The sequence below is a fragment of the Thermoascus crustaceus genome, assembly GCF_041956765.1.
Source record: "Thermoascus crustaceus strain CBS 181.67 unplaced genomic scaffold VTN00scaffold_4, whole genome shotgun sequence".
Lineage (NCBI taxonomy): Eukaryota > Fungi > Ascomycota > Eurotiomycetes > Eurotiales > Thermoascaceae > Thermoascus > Thermoascus crustaceus.
Genome location: NW_027192530.1, coordinates 754,257 through 771,622, shown reverse-complemented (window position 1 = coordinate 771,622; position 17,366 = coordinate 754,257). Strand labels below are relative to the sequence as shown.

Genomic DNA, 17,366 nt, shown 5'->3' with positions numbered 1-17,366 from the left:
TCTTTTCCAAAAAAACTGTACATATGTAGTCTTCTAGATCTTCCTCTCATCCGGAATGCCTTTCAGCACCCGGTAGATCTTCTTATGTTCCTCAAGGAACAGGAATGTCGCGATGGTATGGGGACCAAGGCGGATGAAACTGGGAGCCCAGCCACGAAACACCCAGGCGACACCCTCCTTGAGGTAGATATCCCTCAAGAGCCCAACGATGCCGTGGCCGTAGGTCTCTGCTGGCGAGGCGCTCATGACGCGGGTCTTAATCACGTCGACCGGGCTGCAGACCGTAGTCGCAACGAATCCTGCCATGAAGGACGCTGTAAAGTGCGTGTAGATATTGTCGGCCATTCCAAGCTTATCCATGCACAGCCGTTTGAAGCTGTCATATGTGGCGAGCTGAGAGGCCGTCATGAGCACGGCACGGGCCGAATTCGGCCACACGCCTCTGAACAGGCTGCCGGGCCCCTCAGCACGGGTCATCTGTACCAGACCATGGAAAGCATTTTTATAATTCCGTCGCTTTTCGGGAGGGAGGGCCGCATCGGATTGCATTCGCACGTTGAGGACGTCGGCGGGGTTGCCCACAATGCCACCCATAAAGCCGGAGGTGCAGGCCATGCCAATTAAGGTAGGGAGACCGGGAGGTGAGGATGAGGACGTGAAGTGCGATTTGAGCTCTTCATACACACCAAAGCGGGTCGTGGAATACGTTAGTTGCCGGAGGATCGAGGCGGACAGCTGGGAGACGTGTCAGGAAATCAGACCCCATTTTCAGAATACCATGCCAGTCAATGGGTCCATACACCGCTATAGAGACCAAGGAAACCATCATTCTTGACAACATGCACAAATGTGCGCAGCATGCTCTTGGGGGCATCAGGAGCACGCGTTTGTAAGCGGACCTACACCGAAGAATTTTGTCAGGACAAAGGAACGTAGAACGTCATTTCTGTCGAAAAAAATTATTGTAATGTACCTTTACTGTAGAAGCATTGTCAGTATAGGACAATTTCTCAACTCAATGGCAGCGGGCTCGGCTTACCCAGGTCCAGAGGATGCGTGACCGCAGCGGCGAAGCTGGAGGCCGATCCGCCAAACCAGAAAGGATAATGCACCTTCTTTCGTGTTGACGGACTTGGCTGTTGTGCCCTTGGATCCTCTGACTTGCCGCTGCCTGCCATCTTCACGATGAAGCAGTAAGCATTAGGGGGGCCCTAGGCAAGGGAGAAGAGCGGAGAGGGTCTGCGAAAGCTGGAGAAAGTTTCGGACTTTGCGCCGGTGGACGCTGATAATCCCGACCGAAGATTTTCGGAACGCAGACCCGTGACCGACTTTACCGCAAGACGCTCGGCATGTTCCGGTTAGGAAATCAGGTACAGGTATACATATTGCTAGGTCTCTCGTCAAATATTCTCAGACAAGTTGGGCGGTACACCTGCAGCGTCCACCTATAATAATATGCCAGCCTGCACGAGAGTGGAGAGTTGAAACCTTGCAGATCGATGCAGTATGACGCTTCGCGGTTTGCCGTGATCTTTTCGGGCTTATTTCCGAAACAGGACTACTATTGACTGTGAGATAGTCCAGTATATTTACCACTAATTATGGAACTTGTCTCTACCTAGTCCCACAGACAAAACGAATTAATAATGCCTAATCCGAATTGCGGATAGGCACATTTAATTAGGTATTTTGGGAGAAGTCTGCCTTGATAACTGCTAGTGTAGTAGAGCACGGCCCGCACTGATAAGATTGGTCCTGTCAGGAATCCTGTCAGTCATATCAAAGCGAAACCTGGACTGATTGTCACTTGAAGTTTTAGTCACGTCGATTATAAACTGTAGTGCCATCTCTTTCGTACACCAGGATGTACGTACAGTGCAGGTAGAGATTGCAGCAAGATGCAGATGCTGTCGGCTTCGGCGGGGCGGTTAACCCGGCCCGAACATGCGTGGGAAATATTCCTGGAGCTCAGCGCTTCAAGGTCGAGGACTCCGCAACAGCGCATACGCAGACGACAACCCCTCTTGAAGAGGTGGCCCCGAATATGCGTCTGCTTGCCACGGGAAGAGCCCTGCGTGCAAGCAGTGGCAGGTGGTCAATTGCTTCATGTCGAGGAGCGACTCGCATTCCGCCCTCGCATTTCCCGTATGCCGCCGGTATCAGCTTGAGATACTCGAGCTCTACAGCCGCTCAGGCCAATGACAGGCGGGTCGAACGCACCAGAAATGTGCCTACTAATCAGAATCGTCACTTGACGACCTCCGCGGAGAAAACTATTGCAATCGGAGGTGTCCCATACCCAGCGGATCAATGGACGAATACCCCGGAGACGATCCTCGCGCACGTCGGCCGTCGGTTATACCTTGATGAGAACCACCCTCTCACGATTACGCGAAAGCTCATCGAAAGCCAGTTTCCTGGCCCAGTCTATGGCAACTATACCGAACAGAACCCCGTCGTTTCGACCGTTCACAACTTCGACGTTCTCGGTTTCCCTCCAGACCATCCGGGTCGGAGCCGTACCGACACATACTATGTCAACAAGGATACCGTTCTGAGAACACATACGAGTGCGCATCAGCAGACATATTTCCAGCGCATGAGTCAAAATGAGAAGACACGCCCAGAAGAGAAGGGATATACTGTGGTGGCTGATGTCTACCGGCGGGATGCGATCGACCGGAGCCATTACCCGGTTTTCCACCAGATGGAAGGTGCCAGGTTGTGGAAGCGCCCACAGAATGAGCCGTTGAAGCATGCTGCTGAGACTGCAGCTGCTATCATGAAGGACGTGAACGAAATTCCCACTCATGACGTAGTCGTCGATGACCCCAACCCTACGATCCACCCGGAGAGGAATCCCCTCCAGGCGGAACATCACAGTGCGGAGGTGGAAGCTATAGCCGCGCATCTCAAGCGATCACTCGAACGAATGGTCCTTAAGATCTTCTCCGAGGCCAGCAAAGCCGCCAAAGGCTCCTCAAACCCAGAGCAGGAGCCCCTGAAGGTCCGATGGGTCGAGGCCTATTTCCCCTTCACGAGCCCGTCCTGGGAACTCGAGGTGTTCTGGCAAGGTGACTGGCTCGAGATCCTCGGCTGCGGCGTCATCAAGCAAGACCTGCTCATCAACTCGGACGTGCCCGACCGCGTCGGATGGGCCTTCGGTCTGGGCCTCGAACGCATCGCCATGCTCCTCTTCAACATCCCCGACATCCGCCTCTTCTGGTCCCGCGACGAGCGGTTCCTCTCGCAGTTCAAGGCCGGCACCATCACCCGCTTCGAACCCTTCTCCAAGTACCCGGCCTGCTACAAGGACGTGGCGTTCTGGCTGCCGTCCTCGACCAGCGGCGCGGGCGCCGCAGGCGGTGCGATGCCCTTCCACGAGAACGATATCATGGAGATCGTCCGCGACATTGCGGGCGAGACGGTCGAGGACGTGAAGCTCGTTGATGAGTTCACGCACCCGAAGACGGGCAGGAAGAGCATGTGCTACCGGATCAACTACAGGAGTCTGGAGCGCACGCTGACCAACAAGGAGGCAAATGAGATGCATGAGAAAGTGAGGGAGAAGCTGGTGGAGAAGATGGGTGTCGAGTTACGATGATTTCCGGACACGGCGCTTTCCTTTTTTCTTCCCCCCTGCTCCATCCCTCATGTACAGTGTGACCATGTTATGTTGTAGATATCGTCAGATTTCAAAATGTAAGATACCTTCTGTCCACTCAGCCTACTCCAGCGTCATATCATGCTTGGATATCCTCGGTCTATGGTACGATTCTTTCGCTCTTAGATAGTCCTTAAATAAAAGCAGGTCTGGACGGGCATAACCGCTGAACCCAATTCAACCGACATGTCTCTATTACTGTAACCTCCAGCTTTTCTTTTCTGTCGTCTTTTCGGGATCCATTCCTAGATGAGTAGTAAATGGAACGTTCCCATCGTTTGAAAATGGGGAAATAGCAAAGAACACAGTGGAATGGGGGACATAAAACGTTGCAAGACAAAGAAACATAATGCCTATGGCCCTATGTGCCCCCGGTGCAATGCCATATACCACGCCAGCCAATGCCAGTTCCACAAAAAAGCAGAAGCCATGTTTAAGAAGCGGAGACATAACGGTTGTTGAGTTGTTGTTTGTGCTTGTCATACGATTATGACAAATGATGAGGAGAGGAGAGTAGGTGGAGAGGGGGATTTAACGAGTAAAGTGTCATGGGGCCGGAAAATCATAGGGGGGCAAAGAAGACGGGGAGGAGGTAGGGGCGTTATGCGTTACTCTACATGTGCATTTCATATCCATAGCACACAGGCTGATAAATTAGAAAACACGTCAATGTGAAGAAGTATCGAGAAAAAGATCCATGCCCGTGTCGATCGACCTTTGGTTCATGTATTTCCCCGTCATGAGTGGATTGGTATATTATACAGCGATTTCGAGAGTAGGTGTTAAGGGAGATGGGGTTGAAAGGCGAGAGAGGTGAGAGAGGAGGAAGAATAGGGATATAAGTCGACGGTCAAAGGCAGTCGAAATTCATTTAGGCGTTCTTGACCACACCAACCTTGGCGGCCTAATCAGAAGTTAGACGTACGGTCCATTGGAAAGGGGAAGATAAAATCACAAAAGAGAAGATCACTCACCCTCAGAACTCTGCCGTTCAAAATGTAACCCTTGCTCTGAACATACATAATGTCCCCATCTTCCTTGCCCTCGGCCTTGGCCATGAAGGTGGCCTCGTGCTTGTTCGGGTCGAACTTCTGAGGCTTGCCCTCCTCAGTGGGTTCGCTGGGGTCGAACCTCTCCAGACCATGCCTCTTCAGCGTGTTCATCAGGATGTTCTCGGTCATCTTCAGACCCGTGTAGAGGTCAAGAAGGTCCTTGTTTGCCTCAGTCTCCGGGGCATTGACCTTCTCAGCTGGAACGGTAGAGAGCGCGCGCTCGAAGTTGTCGACCGTCTCCAGAAGGTCTTGAGCAAACTTCTGGATGGCGAAGGTCCGGGCGACATCAATATCGCGCTTGGTGCGCTCCTGGAGGTTACGGAAGTCCGCGACCGATCGGAGGTATTTGTCCTGTTTGGGAATGATCAATTTTGTTCATGACAGCGTACCCAAGAGAATATTCCGAGAATTCGGGCGGAGGATAGTTCCGGCGGTGTGCATAACCATAAGGATGCTGAAATGGTAAAATACCTTCAGATCAATAACTTCCTTCTTCTTCTCTTCTAATTCCTTTTGCACTGGATCTTCAGCTTTTTCCTCTTTCTTGCCCTCCTCAGCAGGAGTAGCCTCCTTCTCCTCTTCCTTCTTTTCCTCCTCCTTCTTCTCCTTGTTGCTCTCAGCCTCTGACGAATAGAATCGTCGGGCTGTTGGAGGAGCAAGGTGTCTAGTGGATCGAGTGACCTGTTGCAACGGTGATGCGCGCGTGAGCGGCGATGCTGCGGTAGAGCGGAAAGAGAGCGCAGATCTGGCGATCTGGCCCTGTCTTAGCAGCGTCCGTTGGAACATTATATCTGAGAGAAAAATCTTTGAAGACGGCCTGAAGAGTGCCCGGAGAGAATGCGCTGCGTTCTGTGGAATATGTGACAGATGTTTCGTTGCTATCGCATCACCGAGCGAGTTTCACTGTCCGAAAATTGAGAGCTCTGGAAAAACCAACACCGAGCTCCGGGTCTTACATAACCCCTCTTTCCCTCGCTTGGCACGACAACTTCGTCTCTGCTCCGTCCGGTTCATCATTCTTGGTGGTGGTCCTGATATTCGTGATCAATCAAAATCAGTCATTATCCTGTGCCAGGTCATGGGATGAACTAAAGGTGGTGCGTCAACTGAGGATTACAGCTTCTGCTGCTACCCGATATCACCTCTATCTCATGCTTCCTTTTCCCCGCTTGGGGTCTCCTGAGACAGCCTACAAGGTATCCATGTCTTGGCTCATATGACAGAGTCAGACAACACCATCAATTGTTCATTGTGAAAGGGAAGATATCCCAGCAATGATATTGATCTGGATAGCTCCGGAAACGTGAGCCTTTTCCTGTGGAAAATGGAGACATTGCAACACTGAGACTGGCTAAAGAGTATGGAGAGCATGCGCCAGCGCAAGGCAAAAACGTTTCATTCATTATTGAATCTTACGGGACATTCTGAACACCTAACCGCCACGCGATCCGTGTCAAATAAACCCCTTTGGTCAGTGTAACATACAATGAGAAAAGAAAGAACGAATAGGGACAGATTAAACTGCTTCAACATCATAACGTCGGATGGACGAAAACGCCAATTCCGACTATATCCTCAGCATTCAGAGCCTTGTTTTCGCTAATCCGGGAACGACGAGCCCCGTACGATGAATAAAAAGCAGTTCAAGCCAAGGCGATGTCGTCCTGACGAGAAGAGCTTCCATTCCTGATTTCAGCCATAAGCTCCATCTCCTTCTCAATATCTGCGAAAAGAGCGTACACCTTCGCATCGGCGTAAACCCTCGAGTCCGCGTAGACTTTGATGGACTCGACATCTTTGCGATTCACTCCCGGTTGGTCATTTGTCTTTGTCGGGCTCTGTGGAGGTGTCTGCTCCTTAAATGCCTGAGATCCAGCTTTGTTCGTCTGTAATACCAAGACGGCTGCCATGTGCTCTAGCAGCTTCTGACGCACGCGAGTCCGTCGGTTTTCTGCATGCTCTAGCTTTGTGACCCACTCATCTATTGACTGATCAAGCTCCGCGAGTGCCTCTTCCTGTTTCAGCATACTTTCCCTGCAAAACTTGGACAGCCTTGGCGACTTGAGGTAGGTGACCATCCGTTCATGCAAATTACGCCGTCCAGAACGGAGGGAGTTATGTGTATTGCGCAAATATTCGCAGCGTTCATCAAGGACTCGGAGCTCCTTTGCGGCAGTTAGAACAAGCTCATGGAAAATTCAAGTCAGCAGAGGATGCATACCTGTGATAGTTTTTTGACTTCGCTGTATTTTAACACCTCGAATTTCTCTGCCTGGCACCTAGCCTGCTCTTGCAGTCTTTCTATGTCCTCCGGTGAGAGAACCGAGGAAGCGTCTTGTGGAGTAAGACCAGAGGGGAGAGTCAAGAACGGCATATTCTCTTCAGAAGGACGTCGCTTGCTCATTTTCGTTGCAAGGGATCGATCCTTTTTCGGCGGTCTACCACGGTCCATGATTGAAGTTTCAGAAAAGTCTCGTTTATGCTCACGTCGTACTGCTCGGTTCTGCTCTTGTGTACCGCCTGTAACACCCGTCCCTGCTGAAGCGCTTTCACTTCTCTTATGACGACAGGATTCGGATCTGCTCAAAAGATTCCACATGTGCGGAGAACGTCGCCCGTCAAGTGCAGTAGCTGCTCTCGGTCGAGAATGGGCACCTGGCCACTGAGATGTGATATGACTTGGAGAGGCCGATTCTCCCGGGCTACTGGTGGTCGAAGCCTGGTTGTTCAGAGAAATGTCTGTTGCCAGTGGAGCATTGAACCTGGATTTTGGCGGCTGGGCCGTTGATGGCTTACGAAGCACGGTTCTTGGGGACTTGGGCGGTACCGCCGGTGGCTTCTCGGGCTCTGGATCTGCGGCACTTGATTCTTTCGTCGAGGTTTCGAGACTCTTCTGATCCTGTCCTCCTGTTTCATTATCACCGGAAGGGGATGGGCGCGGTTTCCTATCATTTCCTTCAGGGGATAAGATGACAGGTTCAGAAACAGGCTCGAGTATAATATCCTCAAAAGGACTACGACCCCAGGAGGACCCAGGTGCACTGTTTGATCTCTCGTGAACGGGGTATCTCCCTGGAATCGTTGCTACGGGACTTATAAGCACAAGGTCCTGATCTCATACTATTCTAAGGATAGCACTTACGGGAATCCATATAATGCTCCTGAACTGTGGTCATTGGCCCGGTTCCAAGCTCTGGGAAACTGATCTTTCGCCGCCTCATGAGGGGTCCTTCCTTCGGATGCTTGAGTTTTATTATCGTCGAGCCAAAGGGTAGTTGCATTCCTGTCTCTCGAAGAGAAGGGCTCGATTGACTAGTCATCAATTCGTGGACTCGGCCAGATGGTGAAGGAACTGCTCTCTTGAGCATTGGCCATAGTTGATACTTCGGCCGTTCTGCTGGACTTTGCGGACTCGTCTGCTCGTTGCCCTCCGAGACTTTGCTCCTAGCCTGAATTGGACGTTTATGAGTACGCAACAATACTTTCCTAGGAGGTTTAGCAGGCGGTATTTGAGAAACTCACCACTGCATAAGTTTCCTTCGCAACGAGATTGTTAAGGCCCGCGTTGATGCGAGGGTCCTGCGGATTCTGAACAACCAAATTCATTGCGCAAGCTTAGCAAATATTGCAGATGATACGCCGTGAGATGACCACAGGCTGCAGTGGATGTCTAGGGAACCTGCAGAAGAAGCACAGCTGCCAACATTATATCTAAAGATACAACTATTCGAATAAGCGAGAGGGCTATAATGGGGCTTATTATAACATCTATCAAGCCTCAAACGTCTATCCCCAGCTACTAAGCGGCGGAAGAAAACCCGTTTTCCCGTCACACAGAGCCACGAGCTACTAGTCAGGTCCTAGGTGCAGCACCTGTAGCTTGAAACGGTATCCATGCCGACCTTGAGATTGGGCTATTGTAAGTTTTGTATCATGTGCGGAATATGACGCCTCTCGTTTCCTCTTCGGACAACAGGTTTCTGGGGTGCCAGGGGCCGGCAATTGGCGTGTCCATTGCGAACCCGAATAGGATAAATCATAGGGTTCTATGCGGAGTCGAAGATTAGGTTGGTTGCTTGTTGCCAAGCGGCCGCTCTCAGCCCCCCGCCAGACCCCTTCCCGAGATCGTCATTGTAGAAGTGGAAAGTCAGGTCAGCGAAGCCGAATTTGCTTTCGCCGGGCCTGCGGCATCGTACATCCAGCTTCACAGATCGCTGTTAGTCCGGCACTGAATCTCCATTCAGATGGGTGGAGTTGTCCACATGCAGGATTCGTTCTGTCCCGTAAGCGAGGTGTTACTTCTGTCGTCGCTTTTCCTGGTACAATGCGGGTCTGACACTGACAGCTGCGAACGGTGTGCATCACACATCAAGACGAGGATGAGATATAGATGCATCTGGAACCAAAATACAGAGATGTTGGTTACAGAGTCTGCACATGCAAAGTACCGCGAGAGACATCCCATCCATTGCATACATTGCTTATCGCAAAATCACCTGCCCACATGTTCGGGGTTTACTACCGATGCACCGGATTCTCGCAGGTTCTTACGGACTACTGTACCCAAGACATACATTGTTTCTTACCTTTTGAATTATTGCTTACGATGTGTCGACAGACTGAAAGGATTTAATCCTAGGCGACCTGGCTCGACAGATCTTGCTGAATTGCTGATACTTTCAGCAAATCCTAAGTGCATCTACTTACGGCCGCTAAGGTACCCCGTAGATGCTGCAGTACGGCGAATATACCAGTTTTATCGTACGTACTTAGTCCGTGAGAACTTTCTTTAATTCCTATTATTCATAACCCATAAGCGACAAAATATAGGGTCAGCCTCCGGGCTTCCGCCGTCCTGCAAGACTAGGAGCGATTCCAAACTGTGTATTTGGTGACTGTGAACCCCGCAAATTGCCAGTTGCTATAATAGGGGGCTTATAAGGCGGAACAGAGCGGATTGTTCTAGCCAAATCGGAAGCGTCGAGAAACTAGACTTTTTCTCTTAACGGGTATATCACTATTCACCACGACCACGCCAACTTGGTTTCGGCAGCTTGGCAGTGTCAACCTCAGGCGAATGTTTTAAGGCTACTGCATCAGATGTCGCAGATACTTCAAGGTTCATTGCTCAAGGTTCAGTCAAGTGGTCCGCTAGTTAAACATGTGAATTTCGCGATGTCTTCTACACGGATACGGCCTTTCTCTTAGTTAATAAAATCGCCCACAGATGTTAGGATGCCGGCCTACCAGACAGGTGCTTGTCAGCAGACTCCATCTGGGATGTTCAATGTCTGACGAAACTCCGACAGCACGGTACGGCCCAGGATACGATGTCAATCCCTCGTGTTGGGTTACTATCAAGCGACAGAGTGTTTCACCAAGATGCCTTTGGACCTGTAACAGCGACTGCCACGAGGCGTACCCACCCGACTGATAACCTAGTTGACTTTAAGCCGTCTAAGACAAAGGCTGCTTCTGGACGTGCCTCAAGTTGCTTCTCTTGGAGGACCAGTCGTCCAAGCTCGGTTAGATGGAGTCTATCTCCCGACTAACGGGTAGGTTCAGGTGCCGCTAGGCTTGTGGCTACTGCGATGGTTCAGGAGGCTCGAGCTCCAAGTACGGAGGATATACCATAAAGGAAACCAAACAACACATATTAACAGGATTCCAGGCTATAGTTTCCCTATTAAAAACCTCTTTGCACTTGCAACATTTACTATTGCGAAGATAATGTGTTTGTTGCTTGGACGACCCAAAATCAACACGAGTCCTAATTACGTAGGTAGGTAGTTATCACTTGGCACCAAGTACTCCTTAAAGAGTAATAATATGCCGCCTTTGCACTTAGTCGAGACTCAGGATGATCTATCTGAGAAAAAAATGAGTTTGTACCGATTTCCATGAATTCTATACCAAGTCCCGGGACCGCTGGTGTTGCCCTCTGGTCGTCTCCACGAGCCATTTATCTTCCGAACCTCATGAGCAAGTGAACAAATTATCGAACAGTTACTGCAAGTTCTCATCCGATCATTCGAACAACAGAGGCCTACAATACTGTGCTTATTCCATCTGCGCAAGCTACAGCTTGGCCATAGCGGAGCAGGAACCCTCAAGAGACGACGGGGCTTTCATGATATATCTTTCATGCACAATATTTCTTGGCCAGTCACTCCGCACTGCGCCGTATTGCACAGGTGATATACCAACAAGATCTCGCATGACCTCGAGCCAGGTCTCCACCGCGGCCTGGTTTTTTTGGGCTGTGGGGTGTTCGGTACAGCAGATCTTTTTCTTGCAAGGGGGCATAACTAGCACGAAAGGCAAGCTTCATGAGCTTGATTGATCGATTCCACGGTCCCTAAATGTGGGACGCAATACAGTTTAGAGATCAGGGCACCCGGAAGCAAGCGAGAAGCCTGAACACCTGTCCGCAGCGCTCGAGACAATTTTGCGAAAGGATCTACTAGATGCCCGTGAGTAAACAGCGAAGAAGAAAAATGTTCAGTCTACCCACTTAATGATGTCTCGTAAGAGCGAATGATTTCCTAGGAGGTACGTATACTGGTCCAGAATTAAACATCTGATACTGCATAAGTCGAACCTCTCAACCAGCCCTTGCGATCTGGCACGGTTCTCGACATATCACATGTCAGCAATACGGAGTTCTCCTGAACCCATCTTGCAGCCTCGCTCACAATCGTAAAAGATGAACGCCGTTGAAGGGTGAAAGGTGGGGTGGTCAGGCCCATTGGACCGTTCTCGCCCTCAGATAACACTAAATCTCAATTCGGAGAATAATCCGATATTCAGGTATGATTGGCGCAACTTAAGTTGGCTTGGAGGAGATGGCCCTGTCGGTCGTGCTACACAGCGCATCGTCTTCTTGAGTACGGGGTACTGCGCAATAATTACCGTGGTCTACTATAGACGAATTTTTGCGCAACATTATGAGAGGTTTCTATGGAAGAGGGTCAATAAAACAGGTATCACCGCATTTCTTGGTCAATGATATTTGATGTGTATCAGTCTTCCCGGGAGTCTCGCTTGAGTCATAATAGGATTCGACAACTAAATCACGCCGTCGAGTCAACGAGTTAGCACTGACCAACATACGGAGTACGGACTATGCAGTAAAAAGCACAGTTCAAGATTGACATGTCGCGCAATCGATACTCCACATGGAGTACGGAGGACATATAAACTTCGACAGATTGATCGATAGATTAGATAGGTGGGCAGATAGCAGATAGGCATACGGAGTTTGGCGGTTGATAGATGGGAACCTTTTGCTGTCGGAGGAATACGACCAACGATCGTGTCAAGAAAAAGGAATCTTGGTTACATATACGCACGTACACTTCCGAAGGGTAGGTCGACCTGGCCCTTGTCCTTATCCTTGCAGCTTTTCACATCGTGCGAACCCGGAAGCTGGATCACAATCCACGATGCCGCTAGTAGGGAACAGAGGGGCTGCATCGGAGGGGCCAACCCCTGCAAAAACTCGGTTGTCAGGGTTTAAGACCTTCGAAAGCCACAAAGTAAACCCTTGCAGCGGATTATGGCCGCTTCTCCCCGAGTTCCATCCGTCGGACACCCGTCTTGGATATCTTGCATCGCATCTGTGGCTGGAGTGTATTTATTTACTCTCCTCAAGTAGGACTCTTGGACCGGGCCGTTCCGAGTTCCCCCGCGTCGTAGTGACAGGTGCTAGTCCATGTTCGAGCTCTAAGACCGTACAAGTACCTAGAAATGTTCATTTCAGAGTAAATTATCATCAATGGGGCTCGTGGTGGGATCGGAATACGTAAAGTGCTACGACTTCAACATGTGGAAGTGGAGACCAAGGAGAAAGGGGCTAGACATATATATAGATCAAAATACTTGGCATGTGTGGATTACAGGTAAGCAGTATCATAGTCACGGAGGCATATAAACAAATAAAACCAAGAATTATTATCCGAGAAAATATTAATATTAACAAATAATAATAAAGCCATAGTATATGTTATAGTAAAAATAATAACAACCGAAAACAACTCCAACACAAAAGTCACGTGTTGGACTCCATCTCTCTCTCTCCCCTTTCCAGAATCCCGTCCGAGCCCCCAACCTCCTCGAGTCGCAGCAGTCGACAAAAGACCGACCTCCGAAAGACATTCTCGGAAGTCTGAGGACCGGACGAAAGGAACAAGGCGGCAGTTACGGTCAAGACTCGAATCTCAAATCTCAATACTTCCGTAATTTAGTTTAGTCGCAACGGGCGCGGGGAAAGGACGGAGATCGTGGACGATGATCGACAGCCACAGTCGCCATGCCATGTGTGATCGACGACCACTCCCTGACAAGTAGGGAATACGGAGTGCTATTAGCTATGTGGACCCGGAACCTGTTTGGGCTTGGTCAGGTCAGGCCACAAAATTTACTAGGTAACTGTTCGATCACTGTGGGAGGGGGGGGTGTGATGAGAACTTAGATGCAGATTCCGTTACAAGAAGTCAGAACATGAGACAGTGAGGCAGCAGAGGTAAAACAATCGCGAAGCTTGAGCATCGGGATTTTCTTTTTCGGATCGAATCGAATCGAATCGAAGGTGTGAGACCTACCTACCTACTTACCTACCTAGGATCTGCGTATTTCTTTATCTGGATATAGAACAGGTACGGGAAATGCAGAGTCTGTATCGATGGTGTGGATCCACCGAGTCGTTTGACGCTTGACTGACTTCTTCACCTGACTGGCGTGCTTTTCCCTATGCTGTGGAGAGTGTCCAGGTACCTATATATTTCAAATGACTCTGTGTACTGCGTACTCTGTCGTGATCCAGATATGTACATACATGTACGTCTGTGGAAAGATTTGAATTTGCCTAGGTGAGAGCTCATACTTGTACATGTACATACAATCATGTAAGTAGCCTAAGTACCTAAAGTTAGGTAAGTAGCATGTACTCTATCAAGGACCGTCGGGATGAAACTGAAATCAGAATTATTAAAGTCCCGACCTATGTACAGTGCATACATACATAGTTTGATAATAATATCGGGAGGATGCATCGGAATGAATCCAATTGGAGGATTTTATTGTATGTACAGCACTTCACGGAATATGTGCCAACTAAATAAAACTACTAACCTACCTAACTTAGGTTCATCACAGCCTAAAAAATAAAAAAGTACTCCGTACCCAGGTACTCGGCTAATTCGGATATCAGAAAGCTCGTGGCTCATTTTGATGCCTGAACTGAGACCTGAAACGCTTCCAGAGAGGAAAGGCAAACCAATCTCGATACGGAGAAAGGTCGAGATGATTACTCCCGTTATATAAACTTTGTGATCTTCCTTAGAAAGTGTGATCAGACTCGAAGGATTGTCGGTGATCATTGATGACCGTTGATCGACAGGGCAAAGTTAACTCTGGACTAGCAGTAGGAGATAACTAACCTAGGCTTTTACTAATGGCGGCCGTCAAAATAGGAAGATTGCATCAAAAGTCTTGGAAGTATGTACTATCCGTGACAATGTTTCACTAGTACATGGGTAGTACCTACCTAACCAATATTAGGACAGTTACGGGAATTTTCCCATTTCTTGACACGCGGGGCGGACTATTGATGAACTTGAAAAGGACAGTTGATGAAAAAAAAAAAAAATAGTATAGTCCAAAATCGAAATAATCTATCTATGCTGCAAACACCTTGGAACGCTCTACAGGCTCTACGCTACACAACGTACTCCATTCTTCGTCCCTTTTTCTCACCGCTGATAAAGGCGGGGTAAGCAAGCAACCCCTGCATCGATCCCAGCCACAACTAAAGACACAATCTATCACGCAATAAATATTCCGTGCTGTACACTGATAGGAAGTGCCGAGGCTGGTTCATGCAGATGTATTCTCCCGATCATGTGTCTCGAGTGCTGGAACTGTTCTTGAATGGCAGAAAGAGAAGTCCAGGGGGTTAGGATAGGCTCTGAGTACTTAGGTAGCGTATCTGCACCGAGGATAAGTGCAGCACACATACATATTGTCTCGACTCTGCAGAATGGTGGCTTGCTCGACGGCTATTGCTCCTGTGTGTATCAAGTACATACCAACTACCACCAACCGACCGCCACAGATGAGAGAAAAAGAAGAGAAAAAGACGACGCTAAAATCCAGAATTCTTCATCTCTGAACCAATTAATTTATCTGCACGGCTTCCTCAGAGTTTTTTTTTTTTTCCTGCTGGGCCTGTTTCAAGAATCAAGAATAAGCACCAGACTTGCAGCTGTCACATCGCATTAACTTAGCACTAGTCTAGTCTCAACGAAACATCGCAGCCCCCGAACCTCACTATCGGGTTCATCAGCTGCGTAGGAAGTACTGCGTACATAATACCCCATGTCCACGAGACAAAAATCTGCATCTCTCAATTGCCGGTCACATCCTACCTAGCCAATCTTGCGTGAAGATAGACAGACCTCGATAGCCCTAATTGGGTACCTAAGCTACTAACGTATGTACCTAACTTATCACGAACTCAAGTCGACTCGAGCTTTTGTCATTTCAAGAACTTTGGCATCTCTTTAGAAGCATCTAAGCTTCCTTTTTCTCGAGTTATGCAGCCGTTCTTTTCTCCCTTTGCCTGATGCAGTTCCTTATTGCCTACCTACCTTTCCTAACCCTAGACGATCAACTGACTGATCTGCAATGCAGACACAGCATTTTTGTGCCACACAGAGAGATCCTTGCGCCTCAGTTTGGCAGTGACGGAGAAGGGGAAAAAAGCAAGAGACTTATTTGATTGGTACTCTTCCCCTGCCTGTCTGTGTCACTGTTACTGTCCGTGAGTGAGTGATACTGCAGACGTGACGTGATATACTGGACCATAATTATCGACCAATCTGTGCTGTTTCCTAATCCGGTTATGAATATTTCTCATGTTAGTCGGCCGAGTGGAGGTCTAGATGGGTTGGAAAAGAATACTGCATGTATATGCACCTGTACAGGCATCTGCAAATAGATAGAGGCTTTCAGTCGAGTGGATTGTTCTACTAGGGCAACCTTCGATAGTGGACGAGGTTAGTAGATAGATTGTGAAAATTTATTCTTATACAACTTCTGTTTTCTCGGCTTCAGCCGTCTCTACGTTAGATGTGAGAGATATGACGCTCAAAAAGGAATATAGATCTACTAACTGGTCTCATGGTGATTCGACCTGGAGTCCGCTTTGTACTAGTACAGAGCCGTTCCTAGGTACATACTCTTTGAGAGGATTTCGAGAATTTATGGGAATAACCATAGGCATAAAGTGACTTATATGTAGGCCATGTGATGTGATTGATTATGGAGCGATGTTGGACTATACATAATTACTTGTCTATGGTGTGAGGGAGAATACCTAATATCATGAATTCACCGTGACCAGATAAGTTGGCAGTGGTCATCATGGTACGATTGAAGAGCTTTCCATAGGAGAGAATACACTTCATAAGCGACCAGCGAGAAATAGGGAAGTTTTCAGGTCATATTATGGATGAGTGAGTGATATATACTCTTTTTCTTATCGCGGAATCATATCAGTCTTCCATCCTGGGTATTCAATCTATTTCTCTTTATTCTCAATCTGTTTCTTTTGCTTTGCGCAGAGGACAGCTGCTCTCATGATGGATATCTCGCTCATGTATCCATTGTCATGAAGTCTTTTACGGCGGATCCATTCTTGCAGAAGCTCTGGCACGTGCTCCAGAGGCACGACAGGGTCGTCGATGTTTCGATCTCTTGAGTCGTCCTTCGGGGGTTGACTCGATGATGAAGATCGTGACTTTTAGCTGTCTTCTTTGAGCCTCAAAGGAAGGTTTAGCTGGTGAGGTGTACTCATGATGTTGCATAGTCTCTAAGAGCTTGGTTGAATTGTAACTCGATTGAAGATGATTTTGTTGAAAATAGAAGTGAGTTTAGTGAGTGCAAATTTCGGTAGTCTTTGTGAATGTTGTAAAGATTCGATAGAGGTTCGAAGTCGGAGAGAATATACTATATACAGAGGAAGAAAAAACGAGATCGAAGACTGAGCACCGAAGCAATATTTATACCCATGTAGGGGGTGAATCCGACTCATTGTTCAATGGTAATATCCGACCATTATCAGCCACAGATTTTGTCATTGTAATCGAGTATTCACTGCGTTCTTTGACTTCCCATTGTTCATTGCTGTCAAAGTTGGATCTCAGTAATGACACATCTAAAGGTCTATCATGATCACAATCGCCTACCTCCAGGGCGTAGCGGTCGTCCCCAGAACATGTTCATATATTTAACAGAGGAGTATACCACCTTTGGTATCCAGAAACATGACACTGCCCACTTATACCTTGTGGATGTAAGAAAAGTACCTAATGCCAATATATAACGATGTAGAATGTCTTTCTGTCAGGAACTGTGCCTTTTAGTATATTCCTCTTCCTCAGCAATCTTTGTATGCAAGAGAGAACTGATTTCAAGATGGACGCATCTTTAAATACCTCATGGATGCTAAAATGGGGAGCTCCTGTTGGGATAGACTAAAGCCATATATAAATGTACAGCTACTTACTGTTGCAGGTTTTGCGCAAGGAACAAACCATAAATTTCTGTATTTCTTTAATATCTCACCTTGAAACAAGCCGTGTGCCAGT

General features: G+C 48.4%; 5 protein-coding genes across 5 annotated transcripts; 2 read left to right on the top strand and 3 right to left on the bottom strand.

The window, feature by feature from the left end:
• Positions 1-33: 33 nt before the first annotated feature.
• On the bottom strand, positions 34-1,178 carry VTN00DRAFT_6858 (uncharacterized protein; the record flags this gene model as incomplete). The annotated part of the gene is made up of 3 exons (XM_069433540.1): positions 34-735; positions 801-899; positions 1,062-1,178. The coding sequence occupies 3 exons, from the start codon at positions 1,176-1,178 to the stop codon at positions 34-36; spliced, it is 918 nt and encodes a 305-aa protein (XP_069286912.1).
• Positions 1,179-2,044: 866 nt separating this feature from the next.
• VTN00DRAFT_6857 (uncharacterized protein) lies at positions 2,045-3,604 on the top strand (the record flags this gene model as incomplete). Its single annotated transcript, XM_069433539.1, has 1 exon — positions 2,045-3,604. One exon carries the CDS (start codon positions 2,045-2,047, stop codon positions 3,602-3,604), a length of 1,560 nt encoding a protein of 519 aa, XP_069286911.1.
• Positions 3,605-4,535: 931 nt separating this feature from the next.
• Positions 4,536-5,502, bottom strand: VTN00DRAFT_6856 (uncharacterized protein; the record flags this gene model as incomplete). Its single annotated transcript, XM_069433538.1, has 3 exons — positions 4,536-4,568; positions 4,639-5,067; positions 5,188-5,502. The coding sequence occupies 3 exons, from the start codon at positions 5,500-5,502 to the stop codon at positions 4,536-4,538; spliced, it is 777 nt and encodes a 258-aa protein (XP_069286910.1).
• Positions 5,503-6,359: 857 nt separating this feature from the next.
• On the bottom strand, positions 6,360-8,322 carry VTN00DRAFT_6855 (uncharacterized protein; the record flags this gene model as incomplete). Its single annotated transcript, XM_069433537.1, has 4 exons — positions 6,360-6,881; positions 6,938-7,800; positions 7,859-8,165; positions 8,239-8,322. 4 exons carry the CDS (start codon positions 8,320-8,322, stop codon positions 6,360-6,362), a joined length of 1,776 nt encoding a protein of 591 aa, XP_069286909.1.
• Positions 8,323-9,951: 1,629 nt separating this feature from the next.
• On the top strand, positions 9,952-10,150 carry VTN00DRAFT_6854 (uncharacterized protein; the record flags this gene model as incomplete). Its single annotated transcript, XM_069433536.1, has 2 exons — positions 9,952-9,970; positions 10,026-10,150. 2 exons carry the CDS (start codon positions 9,952-9,954, stop codon positions 10,148-10,150), a joined length of 144 nt encoding a protein of 47 aa, XP_069286908.1.
• Between the last annotated feature and the right edge of the window lie 7,216 nt (positions 10,151-17,366).